We start from the raw sequence: 21629 nt of genomic DNA, 5'->3' as shown, positions 1-21629 counted from the left end.
TTTTCTCCTAACAGTTGTAGAGCTGTAGGAAAGGTAATGTAAGCATGAGCTATTTCACCTACAGATAAATGTTAAGACAGAGTTGCATCACAAAAATAAAAACACAGGCTTTGGAGTTCAGCCTCAGCTCAAATTTTGTTCCCAATTTTACTAGCTGTGTCACCTTGGAAAAGTTACTCTCTGAGGCATTTTCTCCACCTACAAAGGGGGAACCTAATATTAAACAATCTCACTGGGTTATTTGGCTAAATAACTTTTATCTCTAAAGCACTTTCTATTTCTATTAATGCAAACACCAACTGTAAATGCTTAATGAAGAGTAGTTATTAATATAAGTAATAATAAATGCAACACTTGTATAACTTTCTTTAGTTTATGAAACTCATGCACCTACATTTTCTCATGTATTGTTCACAAAAATCCTGAGAGGCAGATAATATCCCCATTTTAGAGATAGGGACACCAAAGAAAAGAGAGATGGTAACACTTCCTCAAGTAGAATTCTGTAGAGATCATTCCAAAAGGGAGTGAATGAATGCCCAGTTACTAGAAGCTCTAGCAAGGCTATCCTGCCACCTATGATAACAGGTGTAGTAGAGATCCCAGCTTTTGGAAGGGTGACTGATTTGGTGATTTCTGAGGTCCCATAGTTGGTCATTTTTTTTTTTTTTTTCAGATACGATAGATAATTTATTTTTTACTGGAAACTGTTCAAGGATCTGGGGATACAGCATAAACAAAAACAAGCAAAACAAACAAACACCCCAAGCAGACAAAAATCTCTGCCTAGAAATATACGAATACAGAAAATATTATGTATAAAATATGTAATATATAAAACAGAAAAATATGAAAACATAGAGCTTGATTTTCAAAGTGTTTTCACATACACTCTTCATCTAAGTACCCATAAACTCCCCCCATCTTTCCCAGCCTCCTCCCGCACTTCAGGAACTAGAAAATTCTGTTTTAATTTGTGTGCCATACCCCCTCAAGGGTCAAGGCGTATTCAAGGCCCCTAACCAGAAAAGCGCACGGGGTCTTGGAAGACGGAAGGAGAGACTGCGGAACCAGTGTTCTGGCGGTTGCGGTTCTCGGAGGGAAGTCAATTCCGCGGACCGGTAGTGAAGAGCACCAAAGCTTGTTTCCGGCCACCTCAGCGGGAAGCGGAGACGCAGGCAGCTGGATCTTCGGGAACTCAGACAGAGGTGTAACTGCGGTCGCGGCGGAAGAAGTCGGGACAACGTCTGCGGCCGCCGGGCCAGTGTTGGGTCCCCGAAGCCTGTGAAGATGGTGTTGCTTACGATGATCGCCCGGGTGGCGGACGGGCTCCCGCTGGCCGCCTCGATGCAGGAGGACGAACAGGTGAGCTGTTCTATCCCCGCGCCCCCAAGTCCCTGCCAGAGCTCTGTGCTCTCAGTACCGGATTTCTTCTTAGAACGCAGGCGACCTTTGCGACCTCCCGTGCACTCCCGACCCCTCTGAACTGCTCTTTTTATCTTTTGGCAGTGGAGAAACTACTTGTTAAAAGAAATCTTTCCTGAAGGCGGAGGTAGATTTTTGCCTTTCCTGTTTTTTGTTTTTTTTTTTTTTATAGAAAGACGCTCCGGCGTAGGGATAGGTTCGACTGATTGTGATCACCCAGTGTTGTGTAAGTCTTAGAGACTTTGGTAAAATTCGAGATTTCTGTTTTTCTGCTGCTGTTGAGGCTAACAGGTCCTGGGAGAAATCCGCTCCCAAGTTCTTCAACCTCTTTCACTGTGGCACTTGATCCTTGACCTATCTTGATGACATCTTTTGAAAGTGGGTGAGATAATATTGCCACATATAGACACCTGTTTGAAGTTCAGTACAGTACTTTCTTTCAAGTTTATGTCCAATTCCCACCTCCTCCAGTAAGCCTTACTAAATTCCTACTATTGGGATTATAACTTCTGTGTTATATTTCTGTTAACGCCTTGTACCTTTATTTTGCTACTTTCTTTTGTCTTTCAATAAATTGAGATTCCTATGAGGCAGTCGACAGGTCTTAATGATCTTTGTGCTTCTCATAGTTTTTACGGCAGCAGCTTTATGCTAATAAGTGCTCAAAAAATGTATTGAATTGATTTAAAAACAACAGCTTCAAATATCTTGAAAAGTAAGCTTTGTGCCTTAGAATCACAAGGGAAGGTTCTGGTGTGAGACAGATTTCTGGAGCAAGGTGGGGAGATCTCTGAAGAAGGGAGGCTGAGAATGAAATTTACGTAATTTATTTAAAGTGATCAATTTTAGTTTACTTTCTCGAACAACCTAAGTTTTTTTTTTTAAAAAACTCAAGGCCTAAAAAAAAAGATGAATTCTAGAAAATTATTTTGCACATATCTGTTGGATTTTTCACGAAAAAAACCCCAAAACCCTTATTAAGCACATCAACTGTGTCAAGCATAATGATTATAGAGGTTAGAGGACACAGTCCCTACTTTCATGGAGCTTACAGTTTAGTGGAAAAGCCAGAAAACAAATAAGCAATTATAACATAGTATAATTGCTATGGAAGAAGAAGAAGGCTCTGTGGTTGAACATTGAAAAGGTATCTAGGTTGGTTTTGGGAGATAAGGAAACTCTTCCCAGAAGAAATGACTTCTCAGCTGACAGTGTTGTTTAGTAATAAGGAAAGCTTCTATTTGGTTTTATGCCTTTTTAGGTTTGACTTGGAAATATGTTTATTTTCACTTTTAGGAGAGTAGCAATACAGATCACAAAATTGCAGTTCCTGCTAAGTGAAGTATTTTCAATTTATTGCGCAAGACAAAGTCTAATCATTTATATAAAATTTGAAAAATATAATGTGCCCTTAATATTCAATTGTGAAATATTTTTCTTTTCTCTCAATTTATTAAGAATTTTCTAGGACCACTCTGCAGAAGGAGTGAAATTGTTAAAATAAATGCAGGAACGTGACTTGAGCAAGGGAGATAGTGTGGAGAAATTTTCCTTAAAGTATATATGTAGTTTGACTGAGAAATGGTTTTTCCCAGGGAGGAGTCTGGTCAGTTTATTGCATTAGATTTCAGTGTGGGCAAAGAATACAAAGTGAATTGGAAAGTCTACTTAATATTAGTAGTTCCTTACTCTCTGCCTTGATGCTTTATTGAAAAAGTAATTGATATATTATTGTGTGTTTCTTAATTCCAAATTAGGTGTTGGTCTACCAAGATGGGTTACTTTGTTTAATTGACAAAGAAATTTTCCACAAGAATATTTTTGTGATGGCAATTCCATAATTATTTCCTTTAGGAATTTAGGCTTTGAATGATAAAATCTTTCCCCGATTTTTAATATCTACATTATGAGTCTTAGACTCATTTTTATTATGTTAATAGTAAAAGGAACATTTATAGAATGCATACTACATGCCAAGCACTGCGCTAAAGCCTGTCAAGTATTTGATTTCATTCAATCTTCATACCAATCATATTAGGATAGTTTAGTGGTATTCTTCCCATTTACAGGTAAGGAAGCTCTGAGGCATAGAGACGATAGGTTTTTTTGTATGAGCCACATAGCGAATAAGTAGTAAAATGGAATTTTTCATCAGTTTCTTAATATCAACACTATTGATATTTTCGGTCAGATAATTATTTGTTGTGCGAAACGGTCTTGTGCATTGTAGGATGTATGCTAGTAACTCTGGCCTCTGCCTCTTAGATGCCAATAGCACTACCACCACCTCCACACCTCCAATTGAGTAATATTCCTGGACATTGCCAGATGTCATCTGGGGGTGGGAGGGCAGAGTCACCCTGGCTTAAGAGCCACTGTTTTGGGTTTTTTTTAATGGTTATTTATTTTGAGAGAGAGAGAGAGAGAGAGCAGGGGAGGGGCAGAAAGAGAGAGAGAGAGAGAGAGAGAGAGAGAATCCTAAGTAGGCTCCGCACCATCAATGCAGAGTCCGATGCGGGGCTCAAACCCATGAACCACGACATCATGACCTGAGCTGAAATCAAGAGTGAGAATGTTTAACCGACTGAGCCACTCAGGCGCCTCAAGAACCACTGGTTTTTAATCAGTATTTGTCTGACTTCAGACCAGAGACTTAGTGCCTAACTGGTACACTTTACAGCCATGTTCTAAGACTTTTTGATAATGTATCTACTTCTTTTTTTTTTTTTTATTTTTTTTTCAACGTTTTTTTATTTATTTTTGGGACAGAGAGAGACAGAGCATGAACGGGGGAGGGGCAGAGAGAGAGGGAGACACAGAATCGGAAACAGGCTCCAGGCTCTGAGCCATCAGCCCAGAGCCTGACGCGGGGCTCGAACTGAACTCACGGACCGCGAGATCGTGACCTGGCTGAAGTCGGACGCTTAACCGACTGCGCCACCCAGGCGCCCCAGATAATGTATCTACTTCTTAGGGGTCTAAAAATAACTTTTTAAGAAATGGCTATTTCAGCCAAATAGTTTTATTTCTTTTTATTTCTTTAAGTGTTTATTTTTAAGAGAGAGAGACCGAGTGCAAGTGGGATAAGGGCAGAGAGAGAGGGAGACACAAAATCCGAAGCACGCTCCAGGCTCTGAGCTGGCACAGAGCCCAGCATGGGGCTCGAACTCAGGAACCGCGAGATCGTGACCCCAGCTGAAGTCAGAAGCTTAACCGAAGGCGGAAGCTTAACCGACTGAGCCACCCAGGCACCCCTCAGCCAAATAGTTCTGTAGTCGAGTACTTTAATTGTTCAGGCCAAGTAATTCAATGTACTTTTTCAATTATTTACACTGATAACAGATGTCGTATGTTACTAGTGCTAGTCCTGTATAAGCTGCCTTACTACTGGAGGTGAACAGTTATTCAGATAATACAGTGGAGAGTAAAATTCAAAAAATGATGTAGGCAGAGTATCTCATCCACTGTTTCCTCTGTGCTCAACTAGAAGTATCAGCTTAGGGCGGTAGAGAGATGAACTTTTCTTTTCAAACCTAGACTCTGATATTCTATTTCCTTTCTTTCTACCTTTCTGGTGTGTTTCTACTTTTTGGATGTTTGCATCTCTTCATCTACCTTTGTGTTCTACCTCAAAATGAAGGTGTTCTCTTTCCTTTCATTTTGCCCCAGCTCTGTGGACTTGAAGACGATATTTGATCTAACCAAGTATTCAGCAGGGAGCACCAAAAAAGCAGATAGTCTGTTGTACATTTTAAACTGCATTGCTCCCCCAATTATTGAGGGTTCATTAGTCACCTTAGTGTAATTGCTTTTAGAGGAAAATGGTTGGTTCTTGGTGCTGCTGGCCTTTGACCAGCCAAATACAACAGGGATTTTAAAATGATAAGAGCTTGGGGCGCCTGGGTGGCGCAGTCGGTTGAGCGTCCGACTTCAGCCAGGTCACGATCTCGCGTTCCGTGAGTTCGAGCCCCGCGTCGGGCTCTGGGCTGATGGCTCAGAGCCTGGAGCCTGTTTCCGATTCTGTGTCTCCCTCTCTCTCTGCCCCTCGCCCGTTCATGCTCTGTCTCTCTGTCCCAAAAAAAATAAATAAACGTTGAAAAAAAAAAAAAAAATAAAATGATAAGAGCTTAGCTAAACATTCTTATAAAGACAAAAGGTGGCATTTGATATAGTTAGTTGTTCAGCAGTCCTAGGTGATAGCAATAAAAAGTGTTGTGGTTGTGTGGGAAATTTCTACCCTGTACCTGTTATATTATATATATATAGAACCAAATCCTAAATACACTATTGCAGATTACTTTCAGAAATTGTCCATTCACATCCATTTCATTATCGGATTGCTAACACATCTTTTCATTATACTGTATATAAGCTTCATGAAGTCTGTTGTAGATGAAGTGGAAAACAGAATGAGGACATCTAATCTGTTTTTAGGCAGTCTGGAGGCTGTGGGCCTTTTGTGACTTTAGTCTTGAAAGCAAACTGAGGTTCTGTCTGTACAGTGGTGAATATGTTGTTTTGTGAGATCTAGATCAGAGCTGCCAGTTCTGATCACAGTTTCCTGAGAATTTCCTATGAATTAGATTTAATATGAAACAGTAAGATCACCCAGAAAGTGGATCTGCTATCACCGAAGCAATTTTAATTGTAGAGGTGCTATCGCATGTTTAGGAACGCAGACTCCAGAGCTAGACTGCCTGGCTTCAGATTCTTACCCCTCCTCTTATTGGCCTCTCGTCCTTGGGCAAGTTTGATTTCTCATACAGAAAATGGGCGTAATGATTCTAATCACCTCATAGGGTGGTTGTAAAGCTTATTAGAGTTAAATTATGTAAAGTGTTTAGAACCAGGGCTGACAGAAAGTGAGTGCTTTCATTTAATTTCATTAATTTGCCTATTTCTGAAAATTTTCTTTCCAGTTCTATTTTGCCTTTCTTAAAGTTCAGACTAGAATTGTATGTATTTGTGGGTACAAATATGCAATAAACAGGAATGGGTGAATGAACAATTTTCCCCATTACAAAACTAGCCTGCGCTTATTGTAGAAAATTCAGTAAAAAAGGAAAAACAAAAGGACCAAAATGTTAATGGTGATTATTACCAAAATCTTTACTTAAATTGTATACATTTTAACATAAAACCTTAATCTCTGTATGTGTGTGTATATGTATATAATTAAATAATGGGTAATGCTGTAAGACTTCCACCTAGTTTTTTTCACTTAGTGTGTAGTGAGTATCTTCTCATATCATTAAATATTATACAGCATTTTAATGGCTGTATAATATTCCATTGTATAAATATGCCACTGTATAAATATGTTATTTAACCAATTTTCTTTTTTTTTTTTTAAACTTTTTTTTTTTAACGTTAATTTATTTTTGGGACAGAGAGACAGACCATGAATGGGGGAGGGGCAGAGAGAGAGGGAGACACAGAATCGGAAACAGGCTCCAGGCTCTGAGCCATCAGCCCAGAGCCTGACGTGGGGCTCGAACTCACGGACCGCGAGATCGTGACCTGGCTGAAGTCGGACGCTTAACCGACTGCGCCACCCAGGCGCCCCAAACCAATTTTCTATCCAATTACTGAACGTTTGTTTTTTATTTTTATATACATTTGTAGTTGTTTGTTTTAACATATATGATATGTATGTATATTTTCAAAGATACAGAATTGTTGGCTAAAACAATATGTAAAATTTTGTAACTTCTAATACATATTGCAAAAATACCTACCAGAAAGATTGCGCCCGTGTTGTGTTCTCAGGGAACGGTGATGCTGATGGAACCAGCACTGTAAAATGTTGGTTGGCGTGCCACAATCTCTGTGTAATCTCAGTGTCATTATAGATCCCCGAAACTGCAGCATGCTTTCGGCCATAGTTTCTTGTAGTCCATACAGTGGTTAGTCTCTTTCTCTTTGGTTGCAGTGATGTTTACAATGCTTCTTATAAAGTCAAAGGATTTATACCAGTCTTTATTTGACTGACAGTTTTTCTGCCATTTATTTCTTCACCTGGTTCCTATGCCTTTAGTTGTCAAAAACATTTTTACTTAACATCTGTGGTTGTGGTTATTTTTAAAACACCAATTTCTGAGTTCCACCTCTGAGATACTGATTTAATTGGTTTGGAGGTAGAGATAGGGCTTGATTAGTTTTTGTGCAACCCCCAAGTAATTCTGGTGTAAAGCCAAGGTTGAAAAATCATTGATGTATGTGGATATTATTCCTTGGCACTTTAGTAACATTTCCAACTTTATTTACATCTGTTCTGTCTACTGCTGTGGGGTCAGATCTCTTCCAGATGCCACATATAATGGCATTGGTGAAGCAAACAATTTGGCAAGTACCATTCATTTAGGGAATGCGGGATATTGTGCACTAGTTCAAAGCATATGGTAGTTTTCACTCTCCTTTACTAGCAGATCAGTCATGAAAAAAAATATGCAATACTGATTAATATAATAATGTGAATGTATATTATGCTAACTATTGTCTAGTATTGTTAATACATAAATACATACATATATATTAATATAGAAATATTTCTTTAGAGTAGTATAACAAATCATTGCCATAGGGACAGTGCTAAATAAGATAAAGTGATACTTCTAGTGGACTCTACCTAACTCTCCTCGTTCACTTCATGCTAATTTACTTCCTTATTCATATTTAAATTTCCAGTTTATTATTTAAAAAAAATTTTTTTAATGTTTATTTTTTTTTGAGAGAGAGAGGGGGGTAGGGACAGACAGAGAGGGAGACACAGAATCCAAAGCAGGCTCCAGGCTCTGAGCTGCCAGCACAGAGCCTGACGTGGGGCTCAAACTCACGAACCATGAGATCATGACCTGAGCCGAAGTCAGACGCTTAACCAACTGAGCCACCCAGGTGCCCCTCCAGTTTGTCATTTTACATATGGCTTAGGATCCTGTACTTGTACATTTGCTTATCTGCCACTTTCACAATTTTATCATTGCTTCCTTATTTTTACTGTTAGCTAAGTGTTTCACTATCTAGAATTTTAAGATTTCACTTTGCACTTTAAAAAAAATTTTTTTTTAACGTTTATTTATTTTTGAGACAGAGAAAGACAGAGCATGAAGGGGGGAGGGTCAGAGGGAGGGAGACACAGAATCTGAAACAGGCTCCAGGCTCTGAGCTGTCAGCACAGAGCCTGACGCGGGGCTCGAACTCATGGGCTGCGAGATCATGACCTGAGCTGAAGTCGGCCGCTCAACCAACTGAGCCACCCAGGCACCCCTGCACTTTTTAAAAGTCAGACCTCAGATCCAGTCCTTGGGAGAACCTCAAATAAATGCTTTTTGAATTTAAGCATTTAGTTATTAAACATCTGTCAAGAAGAGACTGTGTTCTATTGTTTAATCCAAAATAAATAATCCAAAATAAAATAATGCCTTTCTATCACATGGCAAAAGTGCTCTCCTGCCCCCGTATGTGGATGAATAAATAATATATATTTGCTTTCCGTTCCATTCTTTGCCTTTTGGATTGAATAGGTGAATGAGGTATGATGTTCTCCTTTTGAGATGACACTGGTATTTCTCAGTAGGCTTTTTTCCTTCCTTTTTTAAAAAATTATTAAACTATTTAAAAATTGTTCAAGAAAATATACCTGTAATTCTACCATCTGAATATTGTTATTTGCATTTTGTATGTATATATCTCTTTCTTTCCAAACTCAGAAATCAAATCTATTCACTCAGTAAAGAATATTTGACTTTTCAATCTTGGTCCTTACTCTTGCTCATTTTTACCTAGTTGGAGTTACAGTCTTCTTAGTAATTTGCAGTGATGGGTGCATACATTTATTTTTGCTTAAATGCTCAATACTGTAACGCTTAGTGGAAGGTTTTTCTTGATATTCCAGGATAAAAATGAAATTCACCAGTCTGTTGTTCCCAGGATTTTCTCCTGAGTATAGAACATGTTGTGCAGTTATGTGCCAATAATTGTGCAAGTGAAAGGGGTTAGGAGGACCCATTTCCACTGACCTAACAGTGGAAAGAACACTGGATTGAAAGTTAAGAGTGGCTTAAAGGCAGTTGAGAAGTACAAATAACGTGATTTTCTTGAACAACTAGGGGTTTGATCTTTTTTGCTCTAAAAGTAGGGCATTTTTTTAAAAAAATGAATCTTATTAACCTTTTTTATTTTTTTATTTTTCTTTAAAAAAAATTTTTTTAATGTTTATTTTTGAGAGGGTGGGGGAGGGGCAGAGAGAGAGGGAGACACAGAATCTGAAGCAGGCTCCAGGCTCGAAGCTGTCAGCACAGAGCCCAACGAGGGGATCAAACTTGTGAACTGTAAGATTGTGACCCGGGCTCAAGTCCGATGCTTAACCAACTGAGTCGCCCAGGCGCCCTGGATTTTTTAAATTTTTCTTAAGTATTCTTTATTTAACTAATCTCTATACTCAGTGTGGAGCTCAAACTCAACACCTTGAGATCAAGAGTCGCGTGCTTTTCTGACTGAGCCATCCAGGGGCCCCTGTATTTTATTAACCTTCAATGAAGGACCTTACTTACATAGTGTTCTCATAATATGATGCTTCTCACTAATTGTTATGGCTGTTTTTTTGTGTGGAAAATACTTCAATGAAGGTGTCTTCTTTCAGTCTGGCCGGGACCTTCAACAGTACCAGAGTCAGGCTAAGCAACTCTTTCGCAAATTGAATGAACAGTCCCCTACCAGATGTACCTTGGAAGCTGGCGCCATGACTTTCCAGTGAGTATAATCCTATTTCTTTGTGATCATTTAAGTATGAAATACAGTACATTTAAGTAACACCTGAAAACAATGGTAACAATTTTTCAAAAGTAAAGAATATTTTAAAAATATAGTCTCTTCATGGAAGGAACTTCCCTGGCTCTAATTCTGCAAAACTGAAATCTTGGTTTGTTTATTCAATTTGCATACAATAAATTAACTGTTTTATCTTGTGCATACAGTAAATTAACCTGTTTTATCTTCTGTCTAATGAATGCTATACCCATCTTGCAATAATACATTAATTTTTTGCTTTAGGAGTTTCTTAGAGCCAGATGTCTGTAGATTAATACTCTTGCTCAAACATTTACTAATGACAACCTTGAACAACCCACATATACCTCTCTAGGGCCTTAGTTTCCTCTATAAGATAGGGGAAATAGTCATAGTTTGTGAGAATAATTAGGGAATCTATTTATATCTCTTAACATCTTGCCTGGCACAGAGAGAATATCAGTAAATGTTAGTTGTTAGAAAAAGGAAAATTATAAAAAATAATTTTAGAGCATCACAATCAGTGGTATTAGTGCATATAACTGAGAAAGGGCTCAAAAGGACTTTAAATTACCTGCAAGTAATTGGTATTAAATGTTTAATACATGTCAAGTTTGAGGGTGATTAAAACAGAAAGGATTAAAAAAAGAGAGGACAGGAAGATCAGAGGAAAATAAAAAAGGATTAGCTAAATAATCCTTGCTATTTTAGGACCTCAGATGCTAAGATAATATAGACCTGGGAAGGACCTGCCTTGTTTAACCTTTTTAAAGGGAGGGGAAAATTTTCCACCCATCAGAAACAAACAAGTATACAAAACTAAAATCGAAACAAAACCCTGGCTTATTGGTTAAGAATGTAGTGAATGTGGGGCGCCTGGGTGGCTCAGTCGGTTAAGCGTCCAACTTTGTCTCAGATTATGATCTCACAGTTCGTGAGTTCGAGCCCCGTGTCGGGCTTTGTGCTGACAGCTCAGAGCCTGGAGCCTGCTTCAGATTGTGTGTCTCCCTCTCTCTGCCCCTCCCCTGCTCTCACTCTCTCTCAAAAATAAGTAAACGTTAAAAAAAAAAAAAAAAAAAATTAAAAAAAAAAAGAATGTAGTATATGAAACATTTTCTATAAATCTAATTTTCAACATCAAAAAATATAGACAATTATATGTATAATTATATATAGTATCTTTATTTCTATCATGGATTAGGAACAAAAGATCTAGGGAATGGAATTGAATTCCTAATGGAATTGAAAAGAGATTTTCTCTTGTTTGGTTCCTTTATAATTTCATCTCATCCTTTATTTCAATCTAAGAGTTATATTTTAAAGATTTATTCTTTACCAGACCATATATTAAGTTCTGCCTTTATCTTATTAGCAGAGAGAAACACATATACAGACAACTAAACTTTAATACCTAAGGGCAAGAAGTGCTGTAATTCATTTATAAATGACATGCTTTGGGAGTAGAGAGAAGGAAGCAATAAATTCCCATTTGTAGGGAGCAAGTTTGGGGGAAAGGGGATAGAGGGAGGGAGAATACAGAGAAATATAAGCAGAAATCTATGAGGACTTGAAAGAACCTAAACTTGGAGAGCAGCATGCTGTTTGGCATATTGGGTGTATGATGGAATGTGGCCCACACCTGCTTTGGAGGCCACAAATACTATACCAAGGAGTATGATTTTATTTTATAGGTATTAGAGAACCCTGAGAGTTTTTAAGCAGAATAATATGGTTATATTTATATGGTTATATAAAACTTGTAGTTTAGAAGATGGCCTAGACTAAAGATAAGGAGACCAGTTGATTTAGATGCCCAAACACATCAGTATCATTATCATCACCACCATCATCATCGTTTTAAGGGGCCTGAGAGGTCATATAATACACTATAAACTATGCTCTGTGGGGTCCTAGGATGCCTTAGGAGCCACATAGCAAGGGTAGGTTTAGGGGGTATGTGTAATGCTTTGGGCCCTTGAAGTCCTACTTAAACTAATGACCTGATTTTATTTCATGTGCATATTGATCTTCTGAATATAATTATTGCTGAAACAAAGAGTCCTGTGGCTAAAGACACATTGAAAATCACAGAGTTAACCTAATCTCTTTCTGAGACATCTCAGACACGTTAGCCATATAGCCCCTTCCAGAGTGCCAGGGAGCACCTCTCATAGGAGGAAGTCAGTTCTGTTATTGGATAATTTCTCGTATTGGACAGTTGATACAGAGTTCTGGCCTGGAAATTAGGGAATATTATTTATCTTAAGGTCATTATCTGTACCCAGTAAACATTGTGGCATTAACTTCCAACTATGAAGTATCCACAAAAGTTTCCATTTCCACTGTTTTTCTTAAAGCTAGAAAGAGTTTAAATATGTATATACTAATTTCCATACGTAATCAAAGGTAGATGGGGGCGTCTGGGTGGCTCAGTTGGTTGGGTGTCCTTCTCTTGGTTTCGGCTTAGGTCATGATCTCATGGGTTGTGGGTTTGAGCCCTGCATTGGGCTCCATGCTGACAGTGCAGAGCCTGCTTGAGATTCTCTTTCTCCCTTTCTCTCTGCCCCTCCCTGCCCCTTCCCTGCATGCAGGCACGTACACTCTCTCTCTCAAAAATGGATAAATTTTAAAAAAGGTAGATGGAGTCACAACTCTTGAGTTTTCAAGAAAAAGTCTTAGGTATTATGATATTTTAGCTGGATTATATAATAAACAATTGTAAACATGTTTAAGTACTTCTTTTGGAATATAATTCTCATAATGGGAAGATGTTTGCTTTCTGATTCCAAGGGTTTGTGGTTTGCAGTTGATTTTCAGATTTAGTTAGCTTCAAAGGGCTTAGGCTAGAATATGTTCAAAAGTCTGTAGGGCACGAAGAGTCTGCTTCAAATTGTTGGAGGTATTGTTATTCTACAGACAACTTTTTCTCTTCTTTTTTTGTGTCTCTCCAGCTACATTATTGAGCAGGGAGTTTGTTATTTGGTTTTGTGTGAAGCTGCCTTTCCTAAGAAATTGGCTTTTGCCTACCTGGAAGATTTGCACTCAGAATTCGATGAACAGCATGGGAAGAAGGTGCCGACTGTGTCTAGGCCCTATTCCTTTATTGAGTTTGGTAAGTTTTCTCCTCATCTCTGTATCAAGAGAGCAAACAGTTTGGAGAAGCTGTTTGTTACACTGATTAACTTTGACACATTTTTTTCTGATGTTTACCTACTTAAGTTTTGGGTTCTGTCTTTTCCTTTCCACCTCTGTGTTTTTGAATGAATGAAAGTTGCTTCTCACAAGAATTTTCTGTGGTCTTTTAGTCTTTTCCTTAGAATTTGTTACCCTTTTCCCTTTTTGTGATTTGGATTGATTCTTCGTCAGAGTCAAGAACTGTGCCTAAAGATCTATTTGGTTGGCATGTAGTAGCTGCGTTCTTTCCCCCATACCACACACACATACGCACAGTCACAGAAAGGTTCATTTTCTGGAGGTCTGAATATAGAAATCAGAATGACATTTTGTTTCTTTTAATCCTCTAGTTAAAAAAAATTACTGGAAGAGGTATGGCATTGGGGGACAGCATTTACTACCTGCAGAAATAGTGAGCATGGGTGTCCATATTTGTATAGTAATTATAGAAAGACTGATCACTGGTAAAGTATCTGATGGCAATAAATCAACAGAAATGTTTTGGGTACTCTAGAGGAAGTGAGAATAAGTATGATTAGACTATATTACTGATATTTTTAGTTAAAAGAAATTGGTTTTACTGTTTCTGAATTTCTGAAGTATTTCCATTTTGCTAGCTAACTGGCCATCTTACTTTTTAGAAATAAGGAAAATTTTAGGAAAATGCTCCAGTATTTTATAACTACAAACTCTCCAAGTGATAATTTTTATAATGTCTGGTTTTTCAGATTTTGTTTTTGAAGATAATAGAGGTCCAGTAAAACCAAGAAAGCAGTAAGACTGCTACATCAAGGTCACATGAGAAATAGTTGATACACTCAAATTAGCTTAAAGGATTATATATGAATGGGTTTTAGGTGAACTGCAGGTACAGTAACCTGAGATCAGTTACACAGTAATTGTTTCCATCCCCAGGCCTGAAGGGATAAGAGAAAGGAGCAGTTTCTGAAACTGCAAAGGGCAAAATTTATAGAGAAGGCCATCTTGAGAGGACGAGGTGCTCTTGCTGGAGGGATGCTGCCGGCCCAGGGTGACTTCTTGGTGGGGGGGTGGGGGGAGAGGGGTTCGGGAAACAAATACCCTAACATCACTACCTGCTCTCCTGCCCTACTCTTGGGGCTCCCCCATTGGTCGAACCTAACCTGGAAGCCCCCCCGAACAAGGAGCCCATGATGTAGTCCATGCAGGTCAGCTGCCCAAGGCAAAAAGCATGGTGCAGAAGGGTGGAGAGGAGGTCTAGAGAGGCAAATGAAAGGTATCCAGCACATATCACTTAAGAAAATGCCAAAAGTTGAAAATAAAATCTTTAGTAATAAGTCATTCTTTTTATAGTTTTGAGAAATGCAGACATGGTCTAAACATGATAGCTGCAGTTTATAGTGGTATTTTGGGAAACTCCCTGCCACATGTTTGCTTTACCTGAAGTTTAAGAACAGAGTGAAATTAGGAATGTATGTTAAAGAAAATACTTAAAACATTTTTTTTTAACGTTTATTTATTTTTGAGAGAGACAGAGAGAGAGAGAGAGGGAGAGCGAGCAAGGAGGGGAGGGGCAGAGAGAGAGGGAGACACAGAATCCGAAACAGGCTCCACGCTCTGAGCTGTCAGCACAGAGCCCGACAAACTGTGAGATCATGACTTGAGCCAAAGTTGGAAACTTAACCGACTGAGCCACCCAGGCACCCCATGTTAAAGAAAATACTTTAAGACCATGTTTCCCCCCTACTTTTAATGACAGAACCTGTAGTGATGCTAGATTGTTGTCAGGATCCTTTTCAGGAATATAGAGTTAAGTACTAAAACCCTGAGGATCCTCAGGACATGGTTTGAAAGTAATCTGCTTTCAGGAAAGGCTTACTATAGTGGGTCTTACTTTCCATAAGGGCCCTGATAGCAAAGACTTCGAATTTGAAGGTGTGCAGAGGACATTTCTCCTGAATGGTTGGTCATCTGTCTTTACATTTTACAAATGAAAACATCAAAACTCAAACTTTGATGTTCATTCAAGAGCTTGGTTATCCTATCCCTACTCCAGTACTTTGATGGGCAAGGTTGTTAATGGTCACTTTTCTTCATTATTCTAGATACGTACATTCAGAAAACCAAGAAGCTTTACATTGACAGCCGTGCTCGGAGAAACCTAGGCTCCATCAACACTGAACTGCAGGATGTACAGAGGATCATGGTGGCCAATATTGAAGAAGTGTTACAACGGGGAGAAGCACTCTCAGGTATGTAAAACATTAAGAGTCCTATAGGGCACTTCTCAGTCCACAGGCAACGATAGCTTATTTTGGGTTACCTTTTTCACTGTCACTCTATCTAGTACTGTTAAGAATTCATCTCTCAGAAATAGATTACATTAGGGGTGCCTGGGTGTGGCTTAGTTGGTTAAGCATCTGATTTTGGCTCAGGTCATGGTCTCATGGTTCATGAGTTTGAGCCCTGCCTCGGGTGAGCTTGAGCCCCGCCTTGGGATTCATTCATTCATTCATTCTCTCTCTCTCATAAATTAAATAAATAAATAAATAAATAAATAAATAAATATCATCAAGAGACATAGCTTACATTACAAAACTTCGTATATGATATGTTTTTTCCCAGCATGATTAGTTTTTGTTGAGTTGGAACAGTGTGAAGGTCCTATTCCATATCAGAAGCAATTACTTCTACCAAGGTATTTACAACATTAAGCAAATATTTACAGAAACTCTTACATAAATTAAGGGAAATGAAAAGAAGAATGAGAGGAAATTGTCAAAGATTTACTGCAGTGGTTTCCTGACTAGCCACTTTGGGAGACTTTATTGCTGCCAGATCAAATGTTATAAAATGCCATTTTCATCAAGGCATTCCTCTGCTGAAAAACTTTTAAAATCTGTGACTACAAGATACGATCTAGTCTGGTTTCAACTTACTTTTTGTTCTTGCTGAGTGCTTGTCATGTGCAAGGCACTGTGTTCTCTGTAACGGAAGATAAGGAGATTGCAGACTTCTTTCATGCTCTCTAGTTCACAGACATTCTGCTTCAGCCAGGTCAGCTTCCTCACCATCCTGGACCTGTTCTTAAGATCTAGGTACGAGCCGAGCCGCCTCTTCAAAGAAGCCTTCCCAGGTCCTGATAGCCCACGTCATGTTAATTTCTTTTGTCCTTTAAACTCCTAAGGCACTTAGCTGTGTAATGGTTCTTTTTTTTTTTTTTTTTTTTTTTAGCACATAATGGGTGTGTGTACGTGTGTACTTACTTACCTAATTTGCCTTAAAAAAAAAAAGAACCATATATACATATGTATATATTTACCTAATGTTTCAATGTTACCCATGTATTTAAGGTACTCGTAAAGGTAGTGTTTATATATTTTATATATTTCATATACTTCTTTTATTTCTTTCACAGTAAGGATCACAAATAGATGCCTCCATGAGTATGTCTTGAACTTACCCTATGACATACATGAGTAAATGGGTTTTCCTTTATTATGAACTGCAGATTGTAACCTTTATGTCAGTAGTCAGTAGTTGTCCCAGCATGTAGCTTCACTCTTTAAGCATCAAATTTTGGGTGAGCGAGACTGTAAATTTTCATCATAACAGACTTAGTTTCTACCTGGGATAAAATAGACCGGCACAAGAATTTTTCTTAAATCCAAAATTTGTATACTGGTCAGTTTACCAAAAGTGTAAAAGGATCCTCTTGTGCTTTGCTGGTTACTACAGAGCTGATGTGCTGATTGAAAAAGAAGACATTAGACCTTTGAACAGCGTGGGGGTCAGGGACTCCACATAGAACTTTTGACTTCCCCAAAACTTAACGACTAATAGCCAACTGTTGACTGGAAGCCTTACCCATAATAACATAGACAGTCAATTAACATGTTATTTTGTATGGTACACATATTGCATACTGTATTCTTACAATAATGTAAGTTAGAGAAAAAATGTTATTAAGAAAATCATAAGGATGAGAAAATACATCTACAGTATTCTATAAAAATCCATGTATAAGTGGAACTCGCACAGTTCAAACCCATGTTGTTTAAGGGTCAACTGTGCAGTTGTAATCTTTAAAAAAATTTTTTTTAATGTGTATTTTTGAGAGAGACAAAGAGTAAGTGGGGAGAGGCAGGAATTCTCTTACTAGTGCTTATTTCATACGACGTGATATTTGTTCCGCTGCCCAGTTATTCTCAGCAGATTTAGATCCGCTTAGCAAATATTTATTTATTGAGCACTGAGTATTGCCAGACCCTGTTCTGGGCGCTGGGGATATAGCAATAGACACAGTAGTTAAAAACCTCGGTCCAGTGAAGTGTCCAGTGTAGTAGACTGGCTGGAAAAATTCCTCGCAGCATTGTCATGGTTATTTCTCATCTCCTAACTGTTTTCTTGTGTGACTAAGTGTTTTTCTTACAGAACAAATTGCTAATTTACAAGTGGCTGTCATGACTGTGTCATTAAGTAATACCACATTTCTCAACCAATTCAGTCTCTGTTAAGCAACTCCAAATATTCCAAAAGTATTCTCTAAAGAACAAACAAATTCGTGTTGCAAAATAGTCTCTTTAAAAAAATTTAAAGAAGTAAAATGACCAAAATTCATTTATGTCACACCAAGAATTTGTTTTTATTATTAAAATATGTCATGTATTTTAGTCCAATCTAGCTTGTGTCCCTCTGGCTGTTTCTCTAAGTGCTCAGCTAACAGTTATAACAGCATTACAAATGTCCTTTTAGAAAAACAAAACTTGGTAAAAGGTTCTAAAAAGCTTAATTTGGTAGGTGTTGGTGGCTTCCTAGCACCTGTGATTATGTTTTAGTTACAAGATAACTTTCCTGTGTCTGTTGAAACATAATTTCTGGTAGAATCATAATAGTCTTTACTGGTGGAGAATCTTGGGAATTTGGGAGCGGTCATCTTTGAGATACAGCTCAGTACTCAGTTTGTGGTTTATTGAGTTTTGTGGTTACTGAGTCTTATCTTACATGGATTATCATTTTTTTCAAAATATGAGAGAATAAGATTTAGACCATTAAAAGATGATCAGATGTTTATTATCAGCCAGCATTTATCAGTCTTATCATATACAGGCATCGTGTTCACTTCACAGGCATTCTCATGTACTTACAATCCTGTGATACAGTTAGTGTTATTATCCTCACTTTATGTAGATGATGAAACTGGGTTTTAGTAGAGGCTCAGTGAATTGACCAATGTCACATGGCTGGTGCAGCTGAGATTTAAACCAAAGACTCTGAGGCCAGAGCCAGCACTCTTAACCACCTCGCTATACAGTCTCAAGAATCTGAACGTAATTTGGTCTGATAATTTTTTTTAATCTTTATTTATTTTTGAGAGAGAGACAGAGTGCAAGTGGGGGAGGGGCAGAGAGCAAGAGGGAGAGACAGAATCTGAAGCAGGCTCCAGGCTTGAAGCTGTCAACACAGAGCCCGACATGGGGCTTGAACCCATAAACCCTGAGATCATGACCTGAGCTGAAGTCAGACGCCCAACTGACTGAGCCACCCAGGCGCCCCTGGTCTGATAACTTTAAAATGCATTGTGGATTTTACAGTGCATCAGGATCATGGATTAATCAGTATATGCAACCTAACCTTTAAAATAAAAATGAAATAAGCATCGTGGTTGTTTGGCATAGTGCCACTCATTTAAGTTATTTTTATGTCTTAATACATTAGACATAACACTTCAGTGACTAATTAACATTTTCCTTTTTTCCTCTTCAACAGCATTGGATTCAAAGGCTAACAATTTGTCCAGTCTGTCCAAGAAATACCGCCAGGATGCGAAGTACTTGAACATGCGTTCCACTTACGCCAAACTTGCAGCGGTAGCTGTGTTTTTCATCATGTTAATAGTGTATGTGCGATTCTGGTGGCTGTGAAGTAGTGAATCCAGTCACTGGCAAGGGTGAACCTAGAACCCGGCAGGTGTGTGTTTTCAGGAAGCTGAGCTCACAGAGATGTGTATTAGAATTCCAAGTGGAACTTCTGCCTCTAAGGACCTTGCAAGAAAAGACATGTCCTGAAAACGAAATGTTACACCTCATTTAATGAAGCTTACCCCTTTGTAGAAAGTCTCTTTTGGGGGCAGAGGCTTTCTCTGGGTGCTGAGCTGTGTATGCTAGGGAACAGTAGATTGTTTTCTTTTGTTTTTTCCCCTCCCAGTGTTTTTACATTTTTAAAACAGCACTGAGCGGGGCATTTTCTTTTCTAATGGAGCCATCAGTGAGATCTGGCTTAGCCAACCTGTGCTAGCAACAGTCTGAAATTCCTTCAGAAAAGGCAGCCCTTTGGGAAGTTTTCTGACCCTGTCTGATCAACATTCCTTTTGTTGGTGACATTTGTGACTTTCAGTAATCTTGAGTTTTTGAGGGCCTTGTAAACAAGACTCCACTCTGTGAAGGTTAATTGCTGTGCTGCGAAGATCTTGTCTGTCGGCCCCTGTAGGAAGTTAGCCTTTGTTGTTTCCCTTTTATGATATTTTGCTTATTGCACAACTGCTTTAGGGTTAAACGAATTATATTAAGATGCCTTGATATTATATTACAGCACTCCTTGATTAAGAAGCTAAAATGTTTTCTGTCATTTACTCCTTAAAAGACTTAAATTTAGTTTGGGACATTCTTAATTGTATTTTTCAGCATCTCGTTTATATTAATATAAGAGTAAATATAACATACGGATAATCAGAAACCCCTGACTTAATGGGAAGAAAGGCCCAGCTCATCACTACAGCTTTGTCCTGCCCCCTTTTTCTCCACTGTAGTTTCCTCCCTCTCGTTTCCTCCTGCTGACACTTTAAAAATTCCTCCGCACCCAGTAGTTTTCATGTCCCATAAGCATCCTCTCAGGATATTCTCAAATTTCAAAATGGAAAATGTTCAGCCACATAGTTCAATTTAAATTTTTACACAGCAACTACTCAAACAACTAGATACATTCATCTGAGAAAGTCTCTGAGAACACCTCGTACTTTCTTCAGTTTATGTAAATTCTCTGAGAATGTTCTAGAGATAGATAACTCATTTACAGTGGCTTCTATTAACAAATAAAAGTACCTATGATTTTTCCCTTTTTGCTCAGGGATAATGGGGATTTCCTTTTACCTTCTGAGGTAGAATTTTTTAAATGGGGAGAATAGGCCTTTTAAATATTGTCACAAGGGTCTACAGTATAAACTACAACTTACACATACTGCACATGTTTCTTTCAGTTGTACAGGAAAATGAGCCAACTTCTTTTCTTTACATCTTTGGAGAGAACTTTAACTAGTAAACAGTTTTATAACTAAGGGATCATCAAAGCTACTGTCCTGATTCCTGATAGAGGTAAAAAACAAAACAAAACCCTATTTCCTTAGAACAAGAAGTGGCTTGTAAATTCCTATAATTTACAGAACTAGAATAAATTTTTTTTTTCCATTTTGGACCTAAATCTGCCAATTGGAGTATGTGCATGAAACATGAAGTTACTTTTTATAGAGAATAATGTGCTTTTAAGTCCCTAAAAGGCTTGTCCCTAAAGTAACGATGTTGGTAATAAAAGCCTGACAGTCTGAAAACCCAAGTAGTGGTACCGTAGCATCTGGTTCTTCTATAGGAGTGGAGAGCGGCAGCTCATTGTTGAGAGTTGCATGCAGCAACCAAGTGGTCAGCAATGAAATAAATACTTCTAGAATGTTCCCTGCAGTGTGAAGTTTTGTTATCTAGTTATTTTATGTACACATAGCTCTCTGGGTACATTTCTACGAAAACCCAGTGGTTAGTTGAAAAATGAGAAGGGGGGCAGAATGATGAAAGGAATGAGAAAGTGGTTTAATGTTACGACGGTTGAAAAATGAGAGAACAAGACTATCGTAATAGGGCTTCCGCTTCTGTTCTTTATTGGAGGTAGTGGGAGGATCTGACTAGATGAAGTGTATCAGCAACTAAACAGGCATCTAAAATAGAATGTAATAAGTACTGTCTAGGGCTAGTGGGGGCACATTAAGAAAGGACACCCTACTTTGGGAAGGAGTGTTGTAAGGGAAGAAGAATAAGGTATTCCAGAAAGAGTCAATAGCTTGTGCAAAGTCATGAGTAAAAGAGTGAGGCCCATTTTGGGGATTGTAATTCTGTTGCTTCAACCCAACTCCTTGGGTGAGTTTGGGCACTTGAGCCTTGAGGAAGAACTAGACTGGTCATTGTAATAAAGAGATACATCTACCATGCTTAATGAGTTTA

The 21629-nt window shown here is 38.4% G+C and overlaps 1 protein-coding gene across 1 annotated transcript; it reads left to right on the top strand.

Moving 5' to 3' along the window:
- The first annotated feature begins 1230 nt into the window (after positions 1-1230).
- Positions 1231-21088, top strand: SEC22B (SEC22 homolog B, vesicle trafficking protein). The gene is made up of 5 exons (XM_025931239.2): positions 1231-1365; positions 10067-10176; positions 13164-13324; positions 15471-15617; positions 19135-21088. The coding sequence occupies exons 1-5, from the start codon at positions 1291-1293 to the stop codon at positions 19287-19289; spliced, it is 648 nt and encodes a 215-aa protein (XP_025787024.1). The 5' UTR covers positions 1231-1290; the 3' UTR covers positions 19290-21088.
- Positions 21089-21629: the final 541 nt, after the last annotated feature.

This window comes from Puma concolor, chromosome C1 (assembly GCF_028749965.1).
Source record: "Puma concolor isolate L17-30 chromosome C1, mPumCon1.1.hap2, whole genome shotgun sequence".
NCBI classification, from domain to species: domain Eukaryota; kingdom Metazoa; phylum Chordata; class Mammalia; order Carnivora; family Felidae; genus Puma; species Puma concolor.
Note: the sequence above shows the minus strand (reverse complement) of the source record. Positions and strands in the feature narration are given on the sequence as shown.

Excerpts from the sequence above, each read along its gene's own strand:
- SEC22B (XM_025931239.2), top strand. The coding sequence starts at position 1,291 with ATGGTGTTGCTTACGATGATCGCCCGGGTGGCGGACGGGCTCCCGCTG. Across the intron at positions 13,325-15,470 it reads CTATTCCTTTATTGAGTTTG|ATACGTACATTCAGAAAACC; the intron begins GTAAGTTTTCTC and ends TCATTATTCTAG. Across the intron at positions 15,618-19,134 it reads ACGGGGAGAAGCACTCTCAG|CATTGGATTCAAAGGCTAAC; the intron begins GTATGTAAAACA and ends CCTCTTCAACAG.